The sequence below is a fragment of the Podarcis vaucheri genome (genome assembly GCF_965113315.1).
Source record: "Podarcis vaucheri genome assembly, chromosome: 16".
NCBI classification, from domain to species: domain Eukaryota; kingdom Metazoa; phylum Chordata; class Lepidosauria; order Squamata; family Lacertidae; genus Podarcis; species Podarcis vaucheri.
This window is the reverse complement of record NC_138754.1, coordinates 20633735-20658255: the sequence shown is the minus strand read 5'-3', so window position 1 is coordinate 20658255 and position 24521 is coordinate 20633735. Positions and strand designations below refer to the sequence as shown.

The window sequence follows — 24521 nt, the reverse complement described above, 5'->3', positions numbered from 1 at the left end:
TTGGATGAACCCCAAAGTTTGAAAAAGTTCAGAATCACCACCCTACTTTGAAGGAACAACTCCCAAACAGCACAATGTGACAGTGGAATGCTAATTCTCTCTTTGGGGCTGGGGGAGAACACCAGAAATCCAGGAGAATGTAATGCAGTACCTTCATGCTAGTTGCTGGTGCACTGAGCAGAGACATTTCATATTGTGATGTGCTGCAGATCCTAAGTTTGTACATATATACACATGGGGGGGTGTGAATGGGTGTGGGTGTGTGTGGGTGTGGGTGTGGGTGGGTGTGTGGGTGTGTGGGTGTGTGGGTGTGTGTGTGTGTGTGAAAGAGAGAGAGAGAGAAGCTAACTAGCAGTAACCAATAATAAACAAATGTCAGCCTTAAAGGCATATGACACTTAACCACTTGGCTCCTTGTGCCAGAGAGGCTGTGACTGCACAGGAACTTTCCTACACCTATGGTGATATTGCTAACGTGTGCTTATCTTTTGGACATACATTTTCAAAGAACTGGAAAACATTTATAAGACAAACATCAAAATGTCTCCAGCATTTGTACTAGTGGGGATAATGAATGACACCAGACTTCATACTGTATATAATATATTTTGTCATTTCTGCTGATAGCAGCTTCTCTGGAAACCAACAAATGCTGGTGAAGGCCTGGCAACTGAAGTATGGCACCAAAGGGTCTGGTCAGTAGCACTGGCAGAAAAACTAACATGCCACATCCATGTGACTAAAGGAAGGGCAAGCCCCTTTTCTTTATACATGGCATGGAAACCACTTATATCTTACATGAGACAGGAAGAACAGACAAGGATTCCCTCAGCGTCTCATGGTGGAGTTTGAAGAGATCTCCTTGATTATATTATTGTATGCTATTTGTATGGTGTGACAATGTAGTTCATGGTATTTTGAATGCTCTTATGGGTGAACAATGCAAAGACAGTCAAGATGTTTGTAACAGTTCTTGTTCATTAAATACTGCAAAATGAAATAAAAACATATTTTTTTAAAAAGGCACTAGCCTGGTGTCAATGGGCAGAGACTTCCAAAATATAGGTGCAGCCACAGTCAAAGTTCAATTTTTTAACAACTACGGAACAAGTATTGTGTAGCAACTGTGGCAGTAACAGTTCTGCTGATCAAAGTGGTTATAATGAGAGAATTCTTCACCTCTTTCTCCCCTTGATCCAATCCTCTGCACAAGCTTGGGGGACTTATTGGGATGGGGTTGGTGACAGGACAAGTCGGTAGCCCAAACCAACATTAACAGACCCCTCTGAACAGATGGAGTTCTCTTACCTTTCCAGCAAGTTGTGGATTGCTTTGAAAAGCAGTGTCCTGCACTCATATGAAAGCCCATTCTCCCAAAGTCCTTCTTCCACCACTGTAAAAACAGGCAAAGTGTTAGCCTATCATCCAGAAAACAAGAGGAGGGTTTAATCATTCAAGTAAACAAAAACATAATTCAGCTGGGTTTTTAGAAGGACTATCCAAGCTGGAGCCATCCCAAAGTATCAGACTACAATTGCCTTAATTCCTGACGACTGCCCATGCTGACTAGCACCAGGGGATTATGGGAGCTATAGTCCAAAACATCTGGAGGGCACCAGATTAGTGAGGGTTGGTCTTCCTGGTTACCTAAGCAAGTACCAATATGCATTACAGTACTACCAACTGCTTCAGTCATAAATCAACTGTAAGAAGGTACCCATCCTCCTTCCAGTTTAATAGAAAGCCTATTTCAAGTTTATGCAAACTTTATAAGATGAGTGAAGCAAGTTATTTGAGGTGAAGCAAGTTGACCAAGCGGGATTGCCATTCAAATTAAAATGATCCTAAAACCAGGTAAACTGAAGTGCTTAACCCCACATTATGCATTCACACATTTAAAGAGGTTATGGCCTTTAATAATACGCACTATGACAAAAAAATGAGTGAAAGCACATTATGTGATTTCTGCAAGTGACACAAAATGAAAACAGAAGCAAGATAACTGGGGTTTTTGTGTTTTTTTTAAAAAAGCAATTTAAGAATAAGTAACCAAGCGGGAAGAGTAGTAAAGTTGAGGGCTAGGGAGCCCAAAGACAAGGTAACTGAAAGAAGAATGATCAAGGAAACTGCATGCTGACAAACAGAATTCTGAGGAAAAGATGGCTGGGTGAAGGAGGCAAGAGACTGAGAAGAGATGGAAAAGGTATAGAACTGAGGAGAGAAGGAGGAAACTGAAATAGGTTTAGTTGTTTTGTATTCAGTCTTCTGTTTGAATTGGAATTCTGTTGTTGGTGTTGATTACTATTATGTACCTTGTAGTGCTCCATGATCTGTTTTAATTGTCAGCCAAGGGCATCTTGCATTAGGCAATACATACATTTTAATAATATAATAATGATGGGTGTGTGGTGTTGACAAGAAAAAAGCAGGCACGCATGGTAACTCTGGAGGAAGTCAAAAACGAGGGAACGGCTCTCCCCCACCCCTCCACAAATTTGTTTACATTAATCGGTCAAATGTTTGGCTTCAGCTGAAAAGCAAACACCTCAAAAGCATGCAAATGTTCAAAAAGTGCCTTGCAAGTTTCATTTTATGGGAGAACACTTATAGGAGATGGCACTTTCAGCTTCTGCTCCTTTGGTTGGTCCATTCTCAGACTTTTGCAGTGCCAAGCTACCGTCGCCTGGAGATCATTGTGTCTAACTGGCTCAGATACATTTCAATAAATGAATAGTAAAAACACTCAAAGGGGCTTTTTTAAAAACCTTGGTTATGGGTGCATATAACCTTTGTTTTTAACATTCCTAGTAATCTCTCTCACATACAAAAACCAAAAACCAATTTTGTGCCTCTCACAATTCTTTACTTTCCCCTTCACTAAAATATATGAACATTTTACTGCGCAGATTCTTCTCCCTCCCTGCCCACCCAAGTACCACCTGCAGGAAGCTGGGGCAAGACAGAAACAGATATAAGAGACCCCATGGGGGAAACAGAAAGCAAATAACATATTGCATTAATTAGACAGTATAATAAACATATTATATTACAAGTAATATAAATATAATAAGATATAATTAAGTTGCATGTGGGAATACTCAAGTAATTCCCACTAGAATGAATAGCAGAAGCATTTATAGTAACGAAAACAGGTATATGCTAATAAAGACTTCAAACAATCTATGGATGGGGTATGGGAATGCAAAAATTACTACGCATTTGAACTGCTCTGGAGGATATCACTAAAGAAAACCCAGCTTCCTGCACTGTACACCAAAAAGAAAAGGGGGGGGGGGATGTTTAGCTCCAGGAATTCTAAAGTACATTTCACTGTTTTACATGCACCATTCTGCTTCCTCAAACCTTATTTTGAAAATTAAGTAAAACTATTTGAAAGTAGCTCAGAAGGGAATGGGGCTCTTATTCAATCAGAGCAATGTCCCTGGGGAAAAGTGGGCTTAAACCTTTCTCCCACACAATTTATCTGATATAATACCACTTCTACCATATAGTATTAGCTCCACCCTTCCCCAATGCCACTGCCGCTATCAAAATTAGCGCATTCCATACATACATCCCTATCTGCTTTCAAGTAAAAAGCAAATGTTGGGAATTCTGCTCACAGATTTCTCATGTACACTGGTACCTCTAGTGCGGACACGATCCATTCTGGGGTGCCGTTCACACCCCAAAAAGTCCGCAATTAGAGTGGAGCTTCTGCGCAAACGCAGAGCATGATAGAGCGCTTCTGTGCATGTGCAAAGCCGCATTTGCAAGCCACAAAGGCGCAACATGACCCTAATGCAACACGAGGTATGACTGTAACATGTACTTCAACCCTTAAACAAGAAATCTGCATGCATGTGAGGAAGGCCGAAATACAGAGCTTTTCTACCTCCCACAGCAGGACTAATTAAACCTGTTTACTCTGAACATTGAGTACTCTAACCATATTGGCCACTGTGGATATGAAGGGGAACATACTCTATAGGATAATACTAGTTGTTTCACCATTAAAAATGACTGGAAATCAATTTATTGCTCTGTTCTACCGAAAGACAGGAGGGTGCCTGTGACAAGGAAGTAAGCAACTACAGGAGGAGTTATGTGGTAAGCAGGGTTTGGGGCTCCTTTTTCCTACAGTATCACTTCTTCCTGGTTTTCTTTTTTAAAAATCAATTTAAAAATCCAATTCACTGGCAAATGTCTACATTAAATAAATATATCAAAAATTCAATTACTGAAAGCCTATACTAAAGCTTTCATTTCATTTTAGATTAAATTTGTCTACAGTGAAGCCGTTTAGTGACAAATGCAGATGTATCAATGTGTCCTGGAAATTGACATACAAAAAAGCAGCAAAGGAATGCAATGCTACATTGATTCTGAAATACTGCATTAAGGCCATAAAATATCTAATTAAATGCAATGCTATTGATCGATCATTGTTACATCGCCATTGATTCTCCTGTAAGATTTGTGTTCAAAGTCCTTAGTGACTAAATGGACTTGAGACTATACCAGGAGCAAGCATACTTCCTGCTCTGATGTCCTTACACAGGTCATAGCTAAAGAAATGTGGCATCAGTTCTCCTCAGAACTGAGGAAGTACCTTCCTTTGTACAACCACAAACCATCAGTACTAAAATGCACTGTTTGTTTTGACACTCTTGCAAATACAGTTTACAGTGCAGTCACTCAAAACGCTCAAGAAACTGAACAGCTTGGTCAGTCTGTAACCTCCAGCTAGTGTGAAACAACCTCTTTTTTAAATGAAGTTGTGCACAACTATCTACACAAAGCCTTTTAAATCTGAGGAGAAACACAATATAAAAATAAGGTTGTAATCAGAAACAAATGGAAGCCTATTGCACACCATTCACTCAACACTGCTATAGCACTAGTAATACCATTCATATCTCCCAACATGTAGATAGTAACAGCTTGTACTGTTTTCAGCAATACAAACGACAAAATGGTTATCAGAACATATTTAGCTCTAATTCAACAACCTGTGGTCCTCCAAATATTGCTGGACTACAAATGACCATTGATCATGCTGGCTGGGTGTTGGTGTCCAACACCACTGGAGGGACACAGGCCACTCTTCCCTGCATGAATGTTTGCAAAGGTGAGCTCTCGCAATGCTACCTGGACTAGAGCATTATGCAAAAGTGGACACACTTTTAAACTTTAACTATGATATTTCCCTTCATCATCAAAAGAAGACAGTCCAAAACTCGTATCTGAAGTGTCCTCATTTTGTCCCCCCTCTCAAAAACAGCTATGAGAACTAATGAACCTAAGACCAAACCTACCCTTGAATTATGACAAGCATGTGTGTGTGAACACAGAGAGACATACATTGAATCCAACAAAATGATTACACATAAAATTGTATATTTTCCCCCATGGCCTTTCCATGCATGCAAACAAACAACAACAACAACCCACCATCAAATCACAGGCCACATCTGATTCCACTAACAAAACCACTACGAATCAAAATATTTTTGAAAGCACACATACAGTTCATATGGGCATTAATACAAGCAGAGCAAAGAGCAAAACAAAAATCTGTGGGGTGATTGTTGCTGTTGTTGTGGTGGTGGTGGTGGTGGTTGAAGGCATGGCTACTTTTACTCCTGGTGACTAGATGACCCTTCGGGTCCCTTCCAACTCTACGGTTCTATGGGTTTCTAAGTAGTAGACCCTTCCCAGCCAGGCATTTATTTTCTTTGCTTCTCCAGCACAAGGGTTTTTTTAAAAAAAAACAAAACACAACCGTATAGTTATAAAGGAGCATTGCCAACCAAGTATCTGACAACCTGCGTCCCTGAGAAAAGGGCTTTATGCTGAGCTGGAACAGTTGTCTGTCACTGCTGCTCCAGCCATGGCAAGAAATCCCAGCAGCTGTACTGACTGAAATGCAGTTGCCTCATTAACATTCCCTCCACCACTACCACCAAACACCCATCCAGTGTTTCTGTGCTTTCAACAATAATCTTAAAGAGCATTTTACAGAAGACTTAGCCCTGCTAAGGGCACTCCGCAGCATGATCGAGGGAACATGGAAACACGATTCATTAGACACGCCTGGAGTGGTAACAATGGAGCTACTTCTCGCTGCCTTTCATTTTCTTATACTTTTGCTAAGACTAAAGCATTCCTGTTACACAACAAGCAAATTTACATCCAGAAGAAAACTGTTAGCACCTCTGATTAAGCAATGACATTTTCTCTTATATTAAGAAGATAGAAAATGTTGACATGTTAAACAAGGGGGAAGACAAACACAATCCAATAAACTGCCTTCTAATAAGTCTAATACGATGCATACAATAAATAGATTGTGGAAGGGCCTAAACTATCTCATCTGCCTTTAACCTGGATGCTATTAAAAAGAAACTGCTCCACAGTCTCATTATTATGCTCCTCTGCCCCAGTAGATTTTCATGCTTAGCTGTTGTTGGCTTCCCTTGAAATGCTGTTTGTATAACTATTCAAAACAATGAATCTTTTATTTGCTTTTTTTCACTTGCCTTCAGCATTGTACTGTCCTCTCCTCTCCATTCCTATTTATCACCAACTCTCATCATCTTTACAAAAGCATTCATTTCATGATGTACGCTTACATTTTTACATACAACCATCTGAAATGTAGTTTGGATTAAGTTGTTAAAACAATATACCATGGAGGGGGAAGGTTTTTATAATGCGGTACCCAAGTAATGTTTCAGCATTTTGGAGCAGTAGTCCTTTCAGACCCAGGACCCATCTTTAATCCAAGCATGCATTTGAGGACCCATTTCTTAATTTGCTTGATGTGTAACAGTGTGGGTGGGTGGGTGGGTGGTTGTGTGGGTGTATGGGTGTCTTTCAGAAGAACGGTCACTGTCACCAGGACCACCACAGCAACTCTGCAAAATAAAAAGAAAAGGAGATCCACGCTAAGGAGTTGAGTACTATTACCATGGACCACAGCCACTAGTAACTAACCCAGTCAGCAAGATGCAAACCTCATACTGAAACATCTCTGTATGGGGCTACACAGCCCACTAACATATGGAAGTAGACTCAAGAGGATGATAATGCTCCAGACAACTTAATTAAATGATGCTTGAGGCTACCTCAACCTCCACTGCATCCAGCTCCTAAATCCAATTCTATACTCAGTAACCAAAAGGCTCTTCATCATTCTATTTAAATATTTCATACCTTTTTAACATCCTGCAGGAACCAGACCTTCCATGACTAAATGCCATCAACCTAGCAGTGTCTCTTTAAAACTAACCCAACTACTGAATATCCTATGGTGAAATGCGTCCAGTGTATTATGAAATGCCAAGATGCCTCTTTTAACAAAGGAAATAAACCAAGGTCTGTGGATGGAAGCAGAAGGTGCTTTCACCTCCTGGCGGCATTAGAGCAGATTCTAGAGAGAGAGAGACTTCACTCTCTGGAGTGGTACTTGGGATGGTGTGATGACAGGTGGATGAGCCTTTCTAATGACATCCAGTGAAATACAGGGGAAGCTCTGTTACGAGTCAAAAGAGGAAAAGAATGTTCTGTAGCAGAGTATACTCTCTTGACAGTTAGTGCACGAACAAAAAAGGTCTGCTACATTTTGAGGGCTGTGTGTGTGTTTGCTGCAATTCTGCACAATCCCAGACAATCCACAAGCCAGTGTTTGGTACAACTGCTTTAGATAAGCCAACTGAAATTCTTAAGGGAAGGTAAGTCAGACTGCGCAGGTCTGTTTGAAAGTGTCTGGGCAATGTCTCCTGAAAACTCAGAAGCCAGCCACAAAGTTGCTCAAGAAGACTATCTTCAGAGGCTTCAGTACCCATGGTCATCACCAGTCAGAAGACACAGAACCAACTAAGGCAAAATAATCCTACACATCTCAATTTGAAGGATTTGTTTTTCAGCGGATGAATTTGGATTACCAAGATAGGCAATACTAAAGAGCACATACAGCCCTGTTTACACATCATGTGATTTGATTTGTGGAACTCACTGCCAAAAGGATGTGGTGATGGCCATCAGCGCAGATACCTTAAAAGATTTGTTTGTTTGTTTGTTTGCTATTAATGGCTACTGGTCACAATGGATATATGCAGCATTCACCTTCAGGGGCAGTTTGCCCCTGAATGCCAACTGATGGGAAGCAACAACTTCCTGGATGCATCTCTCTGATTGCCTTCAGTGGGAACACATGCTAGACTAAAGGAACATCCAGCAGATGAAGCTGTCTCCAGGCCACTAGTTCATCTAGCTCAATATCTTCTCAATATTGACTGGCAGCAGTTTTCCATGGTTCCAAACATGGGGTTTTTTTTGCCAATTCTACCTTGAGATGTCGCAGATTGAACCTGTGTCTTCCAGCACACAGATACCTGTACCACTGAACTATTGCCCTTTTCATGCTCTTATATTCATATTACTTAACCTTTTTATTATTGATTGGCTGATTATCATCCTACATTTCTTCATGTGGACCTTCAAGGTGGCTTTCCCCAGCCTAAGACAGTTTATGAATATTCTGTTCAAAATCCCAATACATTTTCCATGGCAACTAGACCTGGACCAGAAACTCAGCAGATATGCAGCACATTGACAGCATGGGTGACAAAACTTCTAAATATACAAGCATGAACAAGGCCCTCAGCCAGGAGACTAAGGACCCCTGGGAGGCTTCTCCCCTTGCCTTCCAGGAAAAACATCATGGCAACAAACAGACCAGCCTGGCCTCATCTATTAGCTAGAGAAGGAGAAGCTGCAGGCAGCTACACTAAGGCTGCATTCACACTATATTTTATAGCACATTCAAAACACATTTACCTGCTCAAAGAATTCTGGGCACTGTAGTTTGTTAAGGGCTACTAGGAATTTTAACTCTGTGAGGGGTAAACTGCTGTATCCAGACTTTTTTAAGGGGTAAAATGTGCTTCAAATGTACTTTAAAAGGTATAGGGAGCACACAAGCCTTTGAGCATGTGCCTGAGTTGGCTTCAGTTCTCTACCCTCCCAATCTCTTCTTCCTTTGGGGCTGTGTCTTTTAGATTGTAAGCCTGAGGGCAGGGACAATCTTATTATTGATTGCTGTAAACTGCTCTGGGAGTCTTTTTTTTCTTCTTCTTCTTCAGCTGGATAGCAATGTAAAAATACCTTAAATAAATAAAGCAGCTTTTTATTATTTTATCTAACCAATAAATGCTTAAATCATTGATGTTCCTTTTTTTTTTTTTTTTTTTTGAAAGATATCCGGGGGGCAGGGGAGAGAGATATGGTATGTTTTAGAACCAAGGTGTGGCTTCCGATTGGCTGCAGGAGCTTCCTGTACTCAATGAGAAGCCATGGAAGCCATGTCGGACATTCGGCTTCCAAAAAATGTTCTCAAACTGGAACATTCACTTCCAGGTTTGCAGCGTTCAGGAGCCAAAACATCCGAGTACGAAGGCGTTCAACAACCAAGGTACGACTGTATACTGATAAATTAAATAGCGCCATAATGTGGTGGCTTAATATTGCCCTAAAACCGTATTCTTTGTACTGGCAAAGCAAAGTCTCAGAATCAGACTGGAGCTTTTGTTTTTGTTTTGTTTTTTAATATTTTTATTACTTTTTTCAGGTACAGATATAAAGTCAGATATATGAAAGAAATAACAGAAAAAAGAAAAAAGAAAGAAATCCATCTTTCCAAGACATTTTTTCATAACCAACCGGACTTCCCCACATCTCCCTCACCCTGCATTCTTTACAATAAAAATATCAGCATTCCTTTGTACTTTCAAATATTATATTTTGGGTTTAAGATACTTATTATCAATTTACTTTTACCTTAAAATAAATATAATATTACTTTAAACTTTAGCCCTTTCATAATTGTAACCTAATTTCCCGTATCACCGAATCTTGTTGCTGAAGCTAGATTTTCCAAATCATGCAAATTCTTAACATTCATATAACTTGTAATATTTTTGTAAATAGTCCTTAAATTTTTTCCAGTCCTCTTCCATTGTTTCTTCTCCCAAATCTCGGATTCTGCCAGTCATTTCAGCCAATTCCATATAGTCCATCAATTGCGTCTGCCACTCTTCCAGTGTGGGCAAATCTTGTGTCTTCCAGTGTTTTGCAATAAGTATTCTTGCTGCTGTGGTTGCATACATAAAAAAAGTTCTGTCCTTCTTTAACACCTTTTGGCCAACAATGCCCAAGAGGAAGGCCTCTGGTTTCTTGGGGAAAGTATACTTAAATACCTTTTTAAACTCATTATAAATCATTTCCCAGAAGGCCTTCACTTTTGGACAAGTCCACCAGAGGTGAAAGAGTGTCCCTTCAGCCTCCTTACATTTCCAACATTTGTTATCAGACAGGTGATATATTTTTGCAAGCTTGACTGGGGTCATGTACCACCTATATATCATTTTCATAATATTTCCCTTCAAGGCATTACATGCCGTGAATTTCATTCCGGTGGTCCATAACCTTTCCCAGTCCTCGAACATAATGTTATACCCAATATCCTGCGCCCATTTTATCATGGCTGATTTGACTGTCTCATCCTGAGTGTTCCATTTAAGCAGCAAGTTATACATTCTCGAAAGTACCTTAGTCTTTGGTTCAAGCAGTTCTGTCTCTAACTTCGATTTTTCCACCTGGAATCCTATTTTTTTGTCCATTTTAAAAACCTCTTGAATTTGAGCATAATGTAACCAATCTCGCACCTTGTTCTTTAATTTGTCCAAGCTCTGCAACCTCCAGTTGTCTCCGATTTTTTCTATTATCTCCCAATATTTCGGCCAGCCGGCCTCCATATTGAGTCTTTTTCGGGCCTTAGCCTCTATTGGTGATAACCACCTCGGGGTCTTATTTTCTAATAAGTCCTTGTATTTAGTCCAGACAATAAATATTGCTTTTCTGACAATATGGTTTTTGAACATTTTGTGAACCTTTACCTTGTCGTACCACAGATATGCATGCCATCCAAAAGCATTATTGAACCCTTCCAGATCTAGGACATCAGTGTTTTCTAAGAGAAACCAATCTTTCATCCAGCAGAAAGCTGCAGCTTCATAATATAACCTTAAGTCCGGCAGGGCAAATCCCCCTCTTTCTTTTGCATCAGTTAGTATTTTAAATTTTATCCTGGGCTTTTTGCCCTGCCAGACAAACTTAGAGATATCTTTCTGCCACTTTCCAAAACATTCCACTCTGTCCACAATCTGTAGGGTTTGAAACAAAAACAACATCTTTGGCAATACATTCATTTTTACAGCTGCAATTCGACCCAACAAGGAAAGTTTCAGTCTTGACCAGACTAGAGCTTTTGTACCAAGTTTAGAATTCAAGATTAATTGACTTCTTAACAAGACCCTAAGATAACTTTCTGAAGGAAACAGCTAGCTATGGACATGTTTTGTGAATCAAACTCTAGTAACAAACTTGCCAAGAAAAGGCAGACCAATTCAACGGTACACAATAGAATCACAAGCGATGAGGGACATGTTATGTGCAGAGGGGTGCAAAGGGGTGCATATCCTGTAAGTACAGGAGTCTGGAACATGTTATTTGGAAAAAGCAAACTTCAGCAATACTAATGCACAGTGCACAATCTTTGTGGGGACTCAGATGTATTTCTGAACTCCCTCTCTATACCAATGTTGCTGAAAGTAGCATACAAGCTGACAGTTGTGCCCCATTGAGGGAGTGCTGGGACATGTCAAAAACTCTTTACATTGCTCCACAACTGCATAATGTTATCATAATTAACAGTTGATGCAGAATTTATATGGCTCACAGTCTGACCAGAGTAAAGCCACAACTAACTATTCACAACAATGAAATGACCTTGCAGAAATTTTACTACACATTCCTATTCCACAGCAGCACACACAATGTACTGCAGATAATCCAAAATGGTCATTGAGGTGTAGCACCCAGAAATTATGGTTGCAGATAGAGGTAGTTTTCTCAAGACACCACCCTCTGAATCTTGACTACACAAGGAAATCTTCCGTTGCTAACAGCTGTCCAGACGCAGACATCATAGGGCAGCTTCACATGCTCTCTTTTTGCACTCGGTTATAGATTCCTAGTGAAATATATGCATGAAACCCCATCAAGGGCAAACAATGTGCAGAATGAATTCTGTGTATAACCCTTCCCATTTCTGCTTCTAAGTATTTGAAAAGCCATAAAATGGTATGACCCCTGGTTTCTAAACTTTAAAATGGCAATTCTACAATATTTCTAGCCATCTCACTACCACCTCTGTAGCTATGTCTGAGATGACTTTGATAACCGTTGCTGTGTAGGACCTCTGAGGTTAAGACAAATAGAAAGAAAAATGGTTCATCGGGCCAACAGGTCCAATAAAACATCAGAGCCAATTGTGATATAACTATCTTTTCAACAAACATGAAAAAACCTGGTTCTCCCTATATATTTTTCCAATCTAATGTGTGTATACATCCTGAGTGTATACAAAACAAAGACCTTAACAGTCAAGCAGAAAGCTTTATCCGCAAAAAAATCTTTACAAGGACTTAATTGGAATCAGAACTGACACTGCCATCCCTGCAGTCTTAGTGTAGCCCTAAGCTGATATTTTTGTTCTGGATGACCATGCAGGACATGTCATCATGCATTAGTTTCAGATAACTCAGCCAACAAGCATCTCATCTTTTGCGCTTGCCTGGAGCCAGAGCTTGGTTTTGCTTATAGTCAAACTGATTCTATCGGGCAGGCACACCTACATTTCTTCTGAACAAGTGTGATGAGGGATCCCTGAAATCACTTCTCTTTTTACACTACCCAGCCCTGCTAATGCATATATACACACCTATAACTCAGGATAACACTTATTGAATCCAATAAAGTGGACTGCAGTCCATGAAAGCTTATGCCGTAACAAATTTGCTGGTCTTTCAAGTACCACAAGACCCTCTGCTGCTTTACAGCAAACATAGCAATAACGCCCCTAGATACAGCACTCAAGTTTCAGGTGTCGCAATTCTACTTAGTTATTGGAGTAATTAAAAAAAAAACTCATCAGAAAATGTTATATTCTTTACAAATACCGGTAACTTATATTGACTGGAGTTTTTAAGGGCATTCCACACACATTCCACAAACCAAGATCTGGTATGAACATCATGAGGTTGAATCAGGCCTGATCAGTGCCTGGATCTGTGACCACCTGGGTACCAATGACACTATTTTGGTCATTACTATGTCTGAGAAACGAATTTCTTCTTAAGAAGATATACAGGGCAGATTTTACTCAGAAAAAGAAATAAAGGGAACGTTGAACATGTAATTCAGTGATAAGACTAAATGTTTCACTGAATAAGCTGAAGCAGCCTTCAAATCCTAGTATTTTAAAAAATGTGAACTTACACACCCTTTTTATGTAAAGGAGATTTCCTCCCAAGTATGCAGAGGATAGGCACTTGAGACAACTGATTCCTGAGTAGAGATATTAATTTCACATATAGCAGTCCAACTCCAGCACCAGACACCTATGCAGTGCACTTGCAGAGCATCTTTGAGACTCTTTTTTCCCCATCTCACATCCTTGGGAGATGGCACGTTATCACGTCCCATCACTCCCAGGGGCATTTGCCATTTTTAACATGAATGCAGTGGCAGAAAGGCTTTCTAACTGCTTACAGCAGTTACTGTTTGTAAAAAAGAAAGAAAACATTGCAGTCAGCACTTGAATCATCTCATAACAATGCAAGTTACCTATTTAAATGCTAATTTTAGAGCATTAAAAAAAAACCTAATAGGAACTTAGGGAAAACATAAACAAAAGTGGCACAGGCCAGACATATACTTATACAAAAGTGACACACCCAGAGCTACGTATACACACCCCTTTTCAAGGGCAGAGGGAGATCCATGCTCAGCCAGTAAAGGGCTGAACTAGGTACTAGGATGTGCATGCAAGCCCCAGCCGTAATATCCCCAGGCACACTGGCTGCTTTAGATCTTTGTGCTATTAGTGTGAAAGTCTGGGCTAAAAAATAAATAAATGTAGGATTCAACACTGCACTTCAGACCATACTGGCTCTTCAGGGAAATAAGGATTCATCATTTAGATGTGCTATCACTTTTCTTTTCCTTCCGGGCTCCCATTTTTGTAGCATTTAGCTTTAATACCCAAAATACTTTTAACACATATCAATTTACTAAAATAAACTGCTAAGTAATTCATGGATTTTGCAACAGTTCTTTCTTTTTTTAAGATTACATATATCCCTGTTTGGGTGTGCTCTAAATCATTTATGCTTCTATCACCCAAGCTAATTTCATCATTATTCTACAAATTTTTCTTTATAAGAGTCCAAAACCAATCTTTTAAAGTAAAGCTACAAAGTAACATCGTTGCATACTGGAGAACATTAGCGGCAAAATTTGAGAAAGAAAAAGAGATAAAGCAGTCATAAGGAAAGTACTGTACAGGCTTAAAAACTCAATAAAAGAACAAAAAGCAAAACAATGGCTTAAGTTAAAGAACCAAAACAGGGGGAGTCAATACACTGCATTTAATCTAATAATTAAGTGATATCATTTTCAGAAATAAGTTTTGACTTCATTGCTCTTGGGAAAAACTTAAAATAGTTTTCGTCTTCACTTAGGGAAGTTTCAGAACACTTACTGAGAGCCATCTAGAAGCAGCTTTGCTGCTTTCAAATGAGATGTAGATTGCACTTATAAAACCTTGAGAGAAGGAAAATTTCACACAAAGATTGGGCAAAGTCTAGCTTAAGAGACTTTAAAAGCTTATCTACACACACACACACAAATCTTTTTATCAGTATCACAGTAATTCTTTTGTCTATCATGTGTGTGCCAGTTTGTTAAAAACCTTTCTTTCCTGTGCACTAGCGAACACATCTTTATTTAATGGCATGTGCCCAGAGGGATGATATATTTTTGTAGCAAGCGTTCAAAGAACTTTTACTCTCTAGATGTAAATCTTGTTTGAAATATCTAGGTTAAGACAAATCTGGATTGGTAAGGCACTTCAAAACAAGGCTTCAACTTGCTTTTGAAAGAGACAATAGGATTTAATCAAAACTGTAATTTGCGCTTCTCAGTGTGCTACCCGTCAGTTTCACAGCAAGGCCTGAATAGAGTTCTGAAAGCCCCCCTTTTCCTGCCTTAATATTAGACCTGCCAGTGGACAGTCAGTATCTCTCTCTTGTATTTAACTTTATTTAAATCCATTTATGCATAGGATCTTATTGAAATTAATTCCATGGTTTGGTTTAAGCATATCACTGGCATTCTAAGAACTTAGGAAGCTATCTTTAGTCTTACCTATTTATCAGTCTGGACTAATAAAGTCTACTCACACTTGCAGCAGCCTCTGTGGAAAGTGGGGTGAGTGGGTGGCTTTTTTTGCCTTACATGATTTGTATTGCCTTACATGAGACGTATTTAAGCAGAGGCTGGATGGCCATTTGTCAGAAATACTGTGGTAAGGAAAGGTCTGCAGCTCAGCGGTGGAGCATCTGCTCTGCATACAGAAAGTCCCAGGTTGAATCCCCAGCATCTGCAGGTAGGGCTGGGATAGAATACCTGCCTGTATTCCTGCAGAGCTGCTGCCAGTGAGTGCAACCAATACTGAGTTGGATGGGCCACTGGTCTGAGGGGGTAGAAGGCTTCCTATGTTCTTTTGTCCAGCAATGCAGATCCTGCATTGATCAGAAAGTTAAAACTAGATTGTCTCCAAGGTCCCTTTCAATACTGATTCTACCACCTGCAGCATGATCATTCTAATGAGAAATACCAAGAATTGAAACTAAGACTTTCTGAATGCAGTGTATATGCTTCTACCACTGTGTGAAAGATACCATAGAATTAAAAACAGTAACAGAGGCCTACAGAGAGATATAAAGACATTTTAAAAAAAAACAACAAAAACCTTAAAGCCTAATTTTACAATGGCTTATTGTTTGATTCATGACAACAGTTCAAACTAAAATGGTTCAGGATCATTAGTTCTATTACAATTACACGACAATCTGATAAGTGCACACTGTGTGTGTATCTGTCACACACACACACACACACACACACACACACACTCTCTCTCTTAGTAAATATTCCACCAGTTTAACTAAAGTTACTAAATCCTTGATATCTCCCATCACTCTCTAAGCATTTTCTTTCACCTCTCTATAGAAAAGTGCAGAGATATAATATCAAGTTTGTTGGCTGGTTTAATTATAAACGCTTTAATTTTAAAGAGTGTCTTGTGTAAACTGTTTTGTTTTTGTTTGTTTGTTGAGTTGGAGAACACATGTAAGCAAACCTGACCTTTAGCTTATACTTTGCATCCTGTTATCTAAACTAAGTTGCTTGGTGCTCAGTTGAAACAAGAAAGAAGATTCTGCCCAGTTTAAGTAGCAATTGTGAAAACAAAGCCCACTATACTAACAGACACAATCCAGATAAAGTTGTCTATTTAGGATGCATTGAGATCAATAAGGATTTGGGAGTGCTAATTTCTATGGTATAGAGCCTGTAACCCTCTCTCTGCATTTCAGCCCACATGGCTTGCTTTCAAGTAGAAAAGCTGTGGGATCTCCCTCTTTATAAGATTTCAGGAAAAATGTGAAAAGGTATTCTGTATACTTCATGCAAGTCCCAACTTTGTAGAAAGCACACTGGGATTCTACCTCACTGTACAGTGGTACCTCGGGTTACATACGCTTCAGGTTACATACACTTCAGGTTACAGACTCCATTAACCCAGAAATATTGCTTCAGGTTAAGAACTTTGCTTCAGGATGAGAACAGAAATTGTGCTCCAGCGGTGCGGCAGCAGCAGGAGGCCCCATTAACTAAAGTGGTGCTTCAGGTTAAGAACAGTTTCAGGTTAAGTACGGACCTCCGGAACGAATTAAGTACTTTACCCGAGGGACCACTGTATTTTGATAAAGATATATGTTCAGCTAGGTAAAGGTAAAGGGACTTCTGACCGTTAAGTCCAGTCGCGGACAACTCGGGATGCGGCACTCATCTCGCTTTACTGGCCGAGGGAGCCAACGTTTGTCCACAGACGGTTTTTCCGGGTCATGTGGCCAGCATGAGTAAGCCATTTCTGGCGAACCAGAGCAGTGCACGGAAATGCCGTTTACCTTGCTGCCAGAGCGGTACCTATTTATCTACTTGCACTTTGACATGCTTTCGAACTGCTAGGTTGGCAGGAGCAGGGACCGAGCAACAGGAACTCACCCGGTCACGGGGATTCGAACCACCGACCTTCTGATCGGCAAGCCCTAGGGCTCTGTGGTTTAGACCACAGCATCACCCGTGTCAGCTACTTGATCCAAAAATGAGACCAATAAAGTTATTCAAACTAAAATATGTAAAAATAAAAAAATTCCTTCCAGTAGCACCTTAAAGACCAACTAAGTTAGTTCTTGGTATGAGCTTTCGTGTGCATGCACACTTCTTCAGATACCAGGTATCTGAAGAAGTGTGCATGCACACGAAAGCTCATACCAAGAACTAACTTAGTTGGTCTTTAAGGTGCTACTGGAAGGAATTTTTTTTATTTTGACTATGGCAGACCAACACAGCTACCTATCTGTAACTAAAATATGTAAGTGTCATAGATTTGGGAAGTACCACGTTTCTCATGACCCAGGCAACTCTGGCTTCAATGCTTTTAACATTGCATAGCTATGCCATGCAAGGACCTTTCCACCGCCACCCCCCTTTTCTCTTTGGTTGAAAGGGTGGTTGAGATACACATACCTCAAGTAACTAACAAGGAAGATTTAAGTAAATCAATGGGGGGCTTCAGTGCATTATTTTGATGTTTCTGGAATAGTTCCTATTTTAGCTGATAGGAATTTTAAGGCTGTGTTGAATAAGACAATTTAAAGCTAAATCCAAATCTTTTTCTAACAGAAAATAAATCTCTTTTTGAGCCAGTGAAAGTGCCTTTTCAGCATGGAAAATAAGCTTTAGAGAAACAGCAAAAGAGAGATTAGATTTAACACTCAGAACATATTTTGTGATATACTTGTTTTTTTCTTTCTTGCATTTTTAAAAGGTACTAGGCACTTCACCTGAGAGAAGAGAGTGTTGAAAACTTCTGAATATGTCTCCCCATATTTCTCAGAGCAGGAGAAAAGGACTGGTCTTTCCTCACACAAATCATGTAAGGATGTTTGAAGACTTTCATTACAGGAATGAACAGAGGGAGTACTGAGATAATTTCACTGCAACTGTTCTCACGCTTAGAAGGGAAAACCTCACCCTGATACAATCTAAAATCAAAAGGACGAACCCTTTGACTTGCAGTCATACACAAATGCGGATTTCCAATCAAATGCAAGATGCTTATTCTGCACTTGCCATTTTGACTGTAGAATTTCTGTAAAGTTAGAGATTGAGCCTTCCAGACCCCAAGATACTTTGCTCCTGAGTGCATATCTAGTAGTGTGTGAGCTTGTAAAATCTTCCCTACTGACCACTCCTATAAAGCATGTGCTAACACATTTCAGTATTTCCTAAACTCTGATCTATTTTCTCTGTCCCTTGCTGGCAACCAGTACCACTGGCTGCTGTTTTATTTTGCATGCGTTTTTTCTCAACATGTATTTTAACACCTATATATAGAAGAGAGATTTACAGTAGACTAGAAGGCTATTGGAGTTTAACTATAAATTGTGCGCACAACCCAGTTAAATAACCATGACCCCCCCCCCCAATCTCAAGGAAAGGGGGAGTTTCAGCAACTTCTACAGGTGGTCTTCAAATGAAGTCTGATCAGAGACTCCCTTTGTGAGTATTAAGAAACCAGTCCAACACCATTTTTAAAAGTGACAAGTATGGTCACCCAGTGCAATTCATAGGTTACGGCACCTTTTTCTCAATGTGCATTTGTAACTTTAGAAAGATCAGGAAACAGATGAGGGGAAGTCATAGCAGATCAGAACAAGAAACTAATAAATTCTAGGAATCTATGTTAACAATACGGATTGATTGTATGGAAGTGGCTATATTCCAGATAAAAACTGGTATGAGTATCTGTTACTGACCCAGCTGTTTCACTTATAATCAGAAGCCACGTGAACTAGCAAGACCCCCTTCTTTGCCAGTTTCCTAAAGAAAGAGCAACTGGCTACTAACAGATCTTAATAATCCACAAGGCCTGAAGAGCACTACTTTAGAAAAGCTTTTCTTCTTGACAGAAATCAATGAAATGCCTCTTGAACACAGCAAGAAGAGAGTCTGTTCTGTCTACAATGCAAGCCTCTGCAGAGCAACCAAGTGCCAACAAAGGGGTCACATTTCTCACCCATTCACTGGATTCTTTTGAGTTTCTCATGCTTGCAATAATCTGAGCAACACCATTGCTTCCAATTTGAAACTCTTTTTATACAACCTGTTAAGCATATTATGAAGACACAAAAAGCTCCTGCAACCTACTGCTGCTGCTATTAGTCATGTGAATCCTGTTCAAATCAATTTATTTATATGTAGCCGCTTAGATTCTGACCCTTTGCAAAGACTGGAGAAAGCAAGAGAAAGAAATCAAGCAGTTCTGCTTCCACAGAACTCGCTGTGATTACAAGTGTTTGGGAGTGGGAAATTGGTACATATTTTGCAATTTCAGAACGCAAGACGAGCATCCACTTCCTCCATTGATGCAGACAAGCTGCCTGCAAGTATGGGTCATGACGGGGCCAGGAGTCAAGTGCTAAATAAATGCCACCTACATACCGCCACCAAGTAACTGTGCCAAGCAGAGACTACTTAGAAAACAGACATCAGGAGTCTCACTGGACACAATGCCAAATGAGTCCTGTGAATTTGTGAACAGTATTCACCCTACTTTAGAAAGGGCCTCCACCCCTCTAAAAATTGTCTCTAAATTTATTTCTGCAGGCTATCATGTTTGATACTGTTGAAAATCCAGTGATGCATTTGTCAAAGAGAACACACACTAAGTCCTTCTATTGTCTTTACCAGATAATCTTGTCCTGAGATACAACAATTAGCCTGGTCCCAGATACTGTCAGGGCTAACATCTCAACAAGGTTGTCATGGACTACAACCTTTCCTATGCAATTGTTAGGGTCTCTCCAAATTTCAGCACTATCCTACTTGGTTTCCTTAAAAGACATTTTAAAAGGGAGGGGGGGTGGTCAGAGTTGCTACATAAAAATCCTCCTTAAGGATTTTCACCAAGGCAGAAAAAAATGAAGTGTTTTCCAGCTAAAGAGATACAAGTCCAAATTATTTTGATGCATAACTTTCTTTTATTTAAAGCAGCCCTATAACCTTGTAAACATACATTGAATAATCATTTGCTATTTATACCTATTTTGAAATCAAGCATGTTTATTGAGGGTATCATCTCAGGGTTGTTTCCACACACAACATCCCCCTCTACTACATCAAGATACAACACACAAATACATGTATACAAATCTGTGCTTATTTTATATGAAGCTTTATATCCTACCCTGCAGGTGCCTGCACCCCACTCAGTGAGTCAGTGTTATTACCACAAGCGCATGTGATGGGAAATCAAACACATGCTGATTTACACAAAAATGCACACTCTTACCAACTTCACACATCTATATGTGTGCTTTTCCTAAACAACAATTCTCAATAGGAAAAAAAGAAAACTACAAGTGAAACAGCCCTTCACACGGAAGAACCAAATTTCAGAATGTTGCTGAAATTTCTTTAGCACTGCTTTTCCAGATGTCAGTTCACATCACATTTGTTATTCTAACTCTGGCACAAGAGGGCTTAAAATGGAGGTTAATCCGATCCTAGGAGGCAACAGACAGAATGTAATTTAAAATGGTGGGGATGAGTTTGCTCCTTTTTTGACTGTATGCAAATTGATCTATCAGAAGGGATCCAACTATTTGCTTTTGTAAAGCAAGAGACATAAGCCATGGGAAACACCATCTAAACTATGTTAAAAGCAGCCATTGTAAGGTATATTAATAGGATCCCAAGTATACAGTTTGATGAATTGAGGCAGATAATAAAAATCCCAGAGAATTCTCACAATCCTTCTGGGAAGAAGGGCTTCCAAAGCAACAGAGAATGCATCTCTGTGTGTAACTATTATCTGAACCTGGTTCACACATACTAGCCTTGATTTATCTTAAGATTCAGTATAGGATATGGAGGGGAAGGCAGCCTTAAGGGATAATGGATCAAATTCAGTTAACACTGCAACCCTGAGCACACGTCTACTCAGAATTAAGATGCGCTGATTTTAATGGAGCTTGCTCCCAAGGAAAATCTATACAGACTTGCAGCAGCATCCACACAGACTAAGAATGTTCTACAAAGTACGTACAAATAACATTAGAAATACAGCATCAATTGATTCACTCTCAGATAAATGTCAACACCAAGCAAACACACATGGAAAACAAAATTAAAACATTTCACTAGTGTACCCAGTGTTAAACCTACTCAGGGTTGACACATTCAAAACAACCGATGTGACTAACTTAGGTCCATTAATTTCAGTGAGCCCACTCACTGTAAAACTTAGCTGGATACCCCTTTGTTCAAGTAATACTACAATCAAATTATGGCTTTGAGGGATTCTTCTTTATTCTTACAAATAAAATTGTATCACTAGCAGCTGAAATATCACCACAAAACAAATTTTGCATTCTTCTAAAAATGGCTTACTGAAAATATTTCTGATTATATAATTCTTATTACAATGAAAAGTTCAAACAAATGGCCAAAACTGTCATATCTGACATATTGTAACATATTATGGAATCACTCATCTCTAAAATCTATTAGTTTTACAATTGCTTTACGTTGTTAAGGCCTTGTTATTTGGGGTGGGGGGTGATTCATCGGTGTATTACATCTGCAAGCCCATAGGCAGGATCCACTGGTCTAACACTGGTTTGTCTTAGACAAGGATTCCCAATTTGTCTTTAGTGCTAAGCAAAGACTGTGTGAAGGAAAAATGGAACAAACAAACAAACAAAAAACCACTTCCCAGTGACACAGGAGGAGGAGGAGGAGGAGGAGGAAAGGGGAAACACACAAACCAGATGTTCCACTCATATTCATGGAAGTTCATCTACAGCACATTAAACCGTGTTTTAGCACTGCATGCAGAGGTAACCAGTAGCCATACAGTCAGCTAAATTTTTACCCATAGCAACTTGAAAATCTACTGTTGCTGCGGCAAAAGTGCTACATGAAAACAGACTCAGCCACTTTAGCAGCTCAACAATGAGCAGATTAACTAATGGCTGTGATATCACAAGCCAACTTCTCCTACCTCACCAAGAGGTTTTACAGCTTGGCTTTGTTTGCTTTTAGTACATGAATAAATAAATGTGACAGTCATTAATGGAGCCTTGGAGAAAAAAATTAAGATGGTATGGAGAGAAAGGCTAGACAGATAATTTAATCAGCATTCAAATCAGTGACTGGTGTATCGGTCCAACGAAGTGCAGAGTTAGGCTCATACCGGCACTCACAAAATATACAAACAGCAAGCTCTAAATTTGTATTCCATTGCTCTTGTTCTTTTTAACAATCACCACAATTTTCAGTACACTGAACTTATTGTAGAATCCTCTTAAAAACTTTGATATAAATGATAACATAAAAACTATAGATTACACAGTATATTGTATGGATACAACTACCACCACAAGCATACATACATGCTGTGCTCACCCTACATTCATTTGCCAGATGCCATTTTGCAGCCTTATCTCCTCTTATATTTCCCTGAATTTATTTCACAGTCATTGGCACAGTACATTTTTATCAGCTTGGGCTTTGTGGCCCATCGATTTAGAGTAAAAAAGAACAAGGGGAAAATGTCACCATATTGCAACACTGGATTTATTGGTAACAGGAGAAAACAGAATGTGCTCACCTGGAAGTGATTTTGGAGAAATTCTCATTAGTCATTGCTTAGTATTTCAGAATTTGAAAGGACAGCGATCATAAAGCACGCCTTCCATACCTAATGAAGTTCAATATTCCTCCAGAATCTCTCTCTCCTGTTATCATCCAGGAGAAAAACCAATCAAAAGGGATTTCTTTCTTCCTTAGCAGCATTTTTGCCAAGTTTCTCATTTGTTACTGATTTCGGCAACTGTTTTGTGTTTTTCTTTGTCAACGTTTGAAGTCAGATATGGATTTAGTTGATAATCTGCTTGCTGGGGTCAGATTCGTTTGCTCTATCTATTAATGTGCCAGAAAGCCAAAGAAGGCACAGTGCTATTTGTTTACACCCTGCATAGCTTTACACAGACCCAGTTGTACTACGACTATGAGAACGGACTAACACTTCATATGGAGCCAGCAGCTTATACTACAAATAAATTTCATGCAGCTGACAGGTGGAGATATATCTCTGACCTACCTGCCAGACAATATACTGTGAAAGATTCCTTTTGAGGTTGACACTGGATTATCCTTAGAATGCTGCATAGATGAACTTCCCCTTCCCTTGTGGTCCTAAGTACAGTATTACTGTACCACCAAGAGTCAGTATGGTGTAGCTGTTAGAGCACATATAACTAGGAGCAGGGAAACTCATGGTGAAACCCTCAGTCAGCCATGAAACTCACAGGGTAACTTTAGGCTAGTCACCACTTCTCAAGTCTAAACTAAAAAGAGGACATAGAATTACATGCACCCGACTATGCTCCAAAGAGGAAGGATGGTCTATAAATGCAATCACAACACCAGGTAGGAGGTCCCTTCGTCATCCCCCCCATAAAAAAATGAGCCTCTCCCCCCCCCCAGTTGATGGGCATTGCTATTCAAATGGTGTGTGTGTGCTGTGTCATGTGATCAATTATGCACAGCAGGGCTTACCTGCCCCCCCCCCAATATCTTATTCAAGTTGGCACCCCTGTGCCTGCTGTTTCACTAGCACTTGGGCACCTAAACCTATGCAATATTGCAACAGTGCAAAGGTTCATAGTGCAAAGTGGGTTATTGCCATTAGTGTAGAGTTTGGAGGCAGGAGTAGCTAAAATGGAATCCTCCAAATGTTCCGGATTACATCTCCCATCACCCTGATCACTGACCGGGGAGGGGGGGGGCTGATGGGAGTTGCAGGTCAAAACATCTGGCTACCCCAGTCTGAAGGATCCCAGAAATTCCTTAAGCAACTGTGTCCGAGTTGCACCACCTTTCTGCAAGTTGGCTTCTTACAAGGCAGTTACAAAACTTAAGACATAACTTCTAATAATATTAAATACATCCAATGTTTCCAAGCAAAATTTCAGCATAGGAATTCAAGTTTGAAAACTGAATCCTTGCTGAAGTGTAACATACATGGCATGTACATGCACTACACACCCAAGACAGATTAACTCACACATGGGTTTCCAAGGCAATTGAAGGTTAGGTCCACCTATACTTTGTAGCAACAGGTGCAGTGGCTTCTATTCAAGCTGCCTGAAAGCAGCACTATTTGCAATTTGGAAAATGTTTCTCATCATGTTACACAG

The 24521-nt window shown here is 39.8% G+C and overlaps 1 protein-coding gene across 1 annotated transcript in view; it reads right to left on the bottom strand.

The window, feature by feature from the left end:
• MED13L (mediator complex subunit 13L) overlaps nt 1-24521 on the bottom strand; it is a 175947-nt gene that overhangs the window by 107327 nt on the left and 44099 nt on the right. The window contains exon 3 of the mRNA XM_082202873.1: nt 1309-1393. Within this exon, the coding sequence (XP_082058999.1) occupies nt 1309-1393 (85 nt within the window). The remainder of the gene's footprint in view (nt 1-1308; nt 1394-24521) is intronic.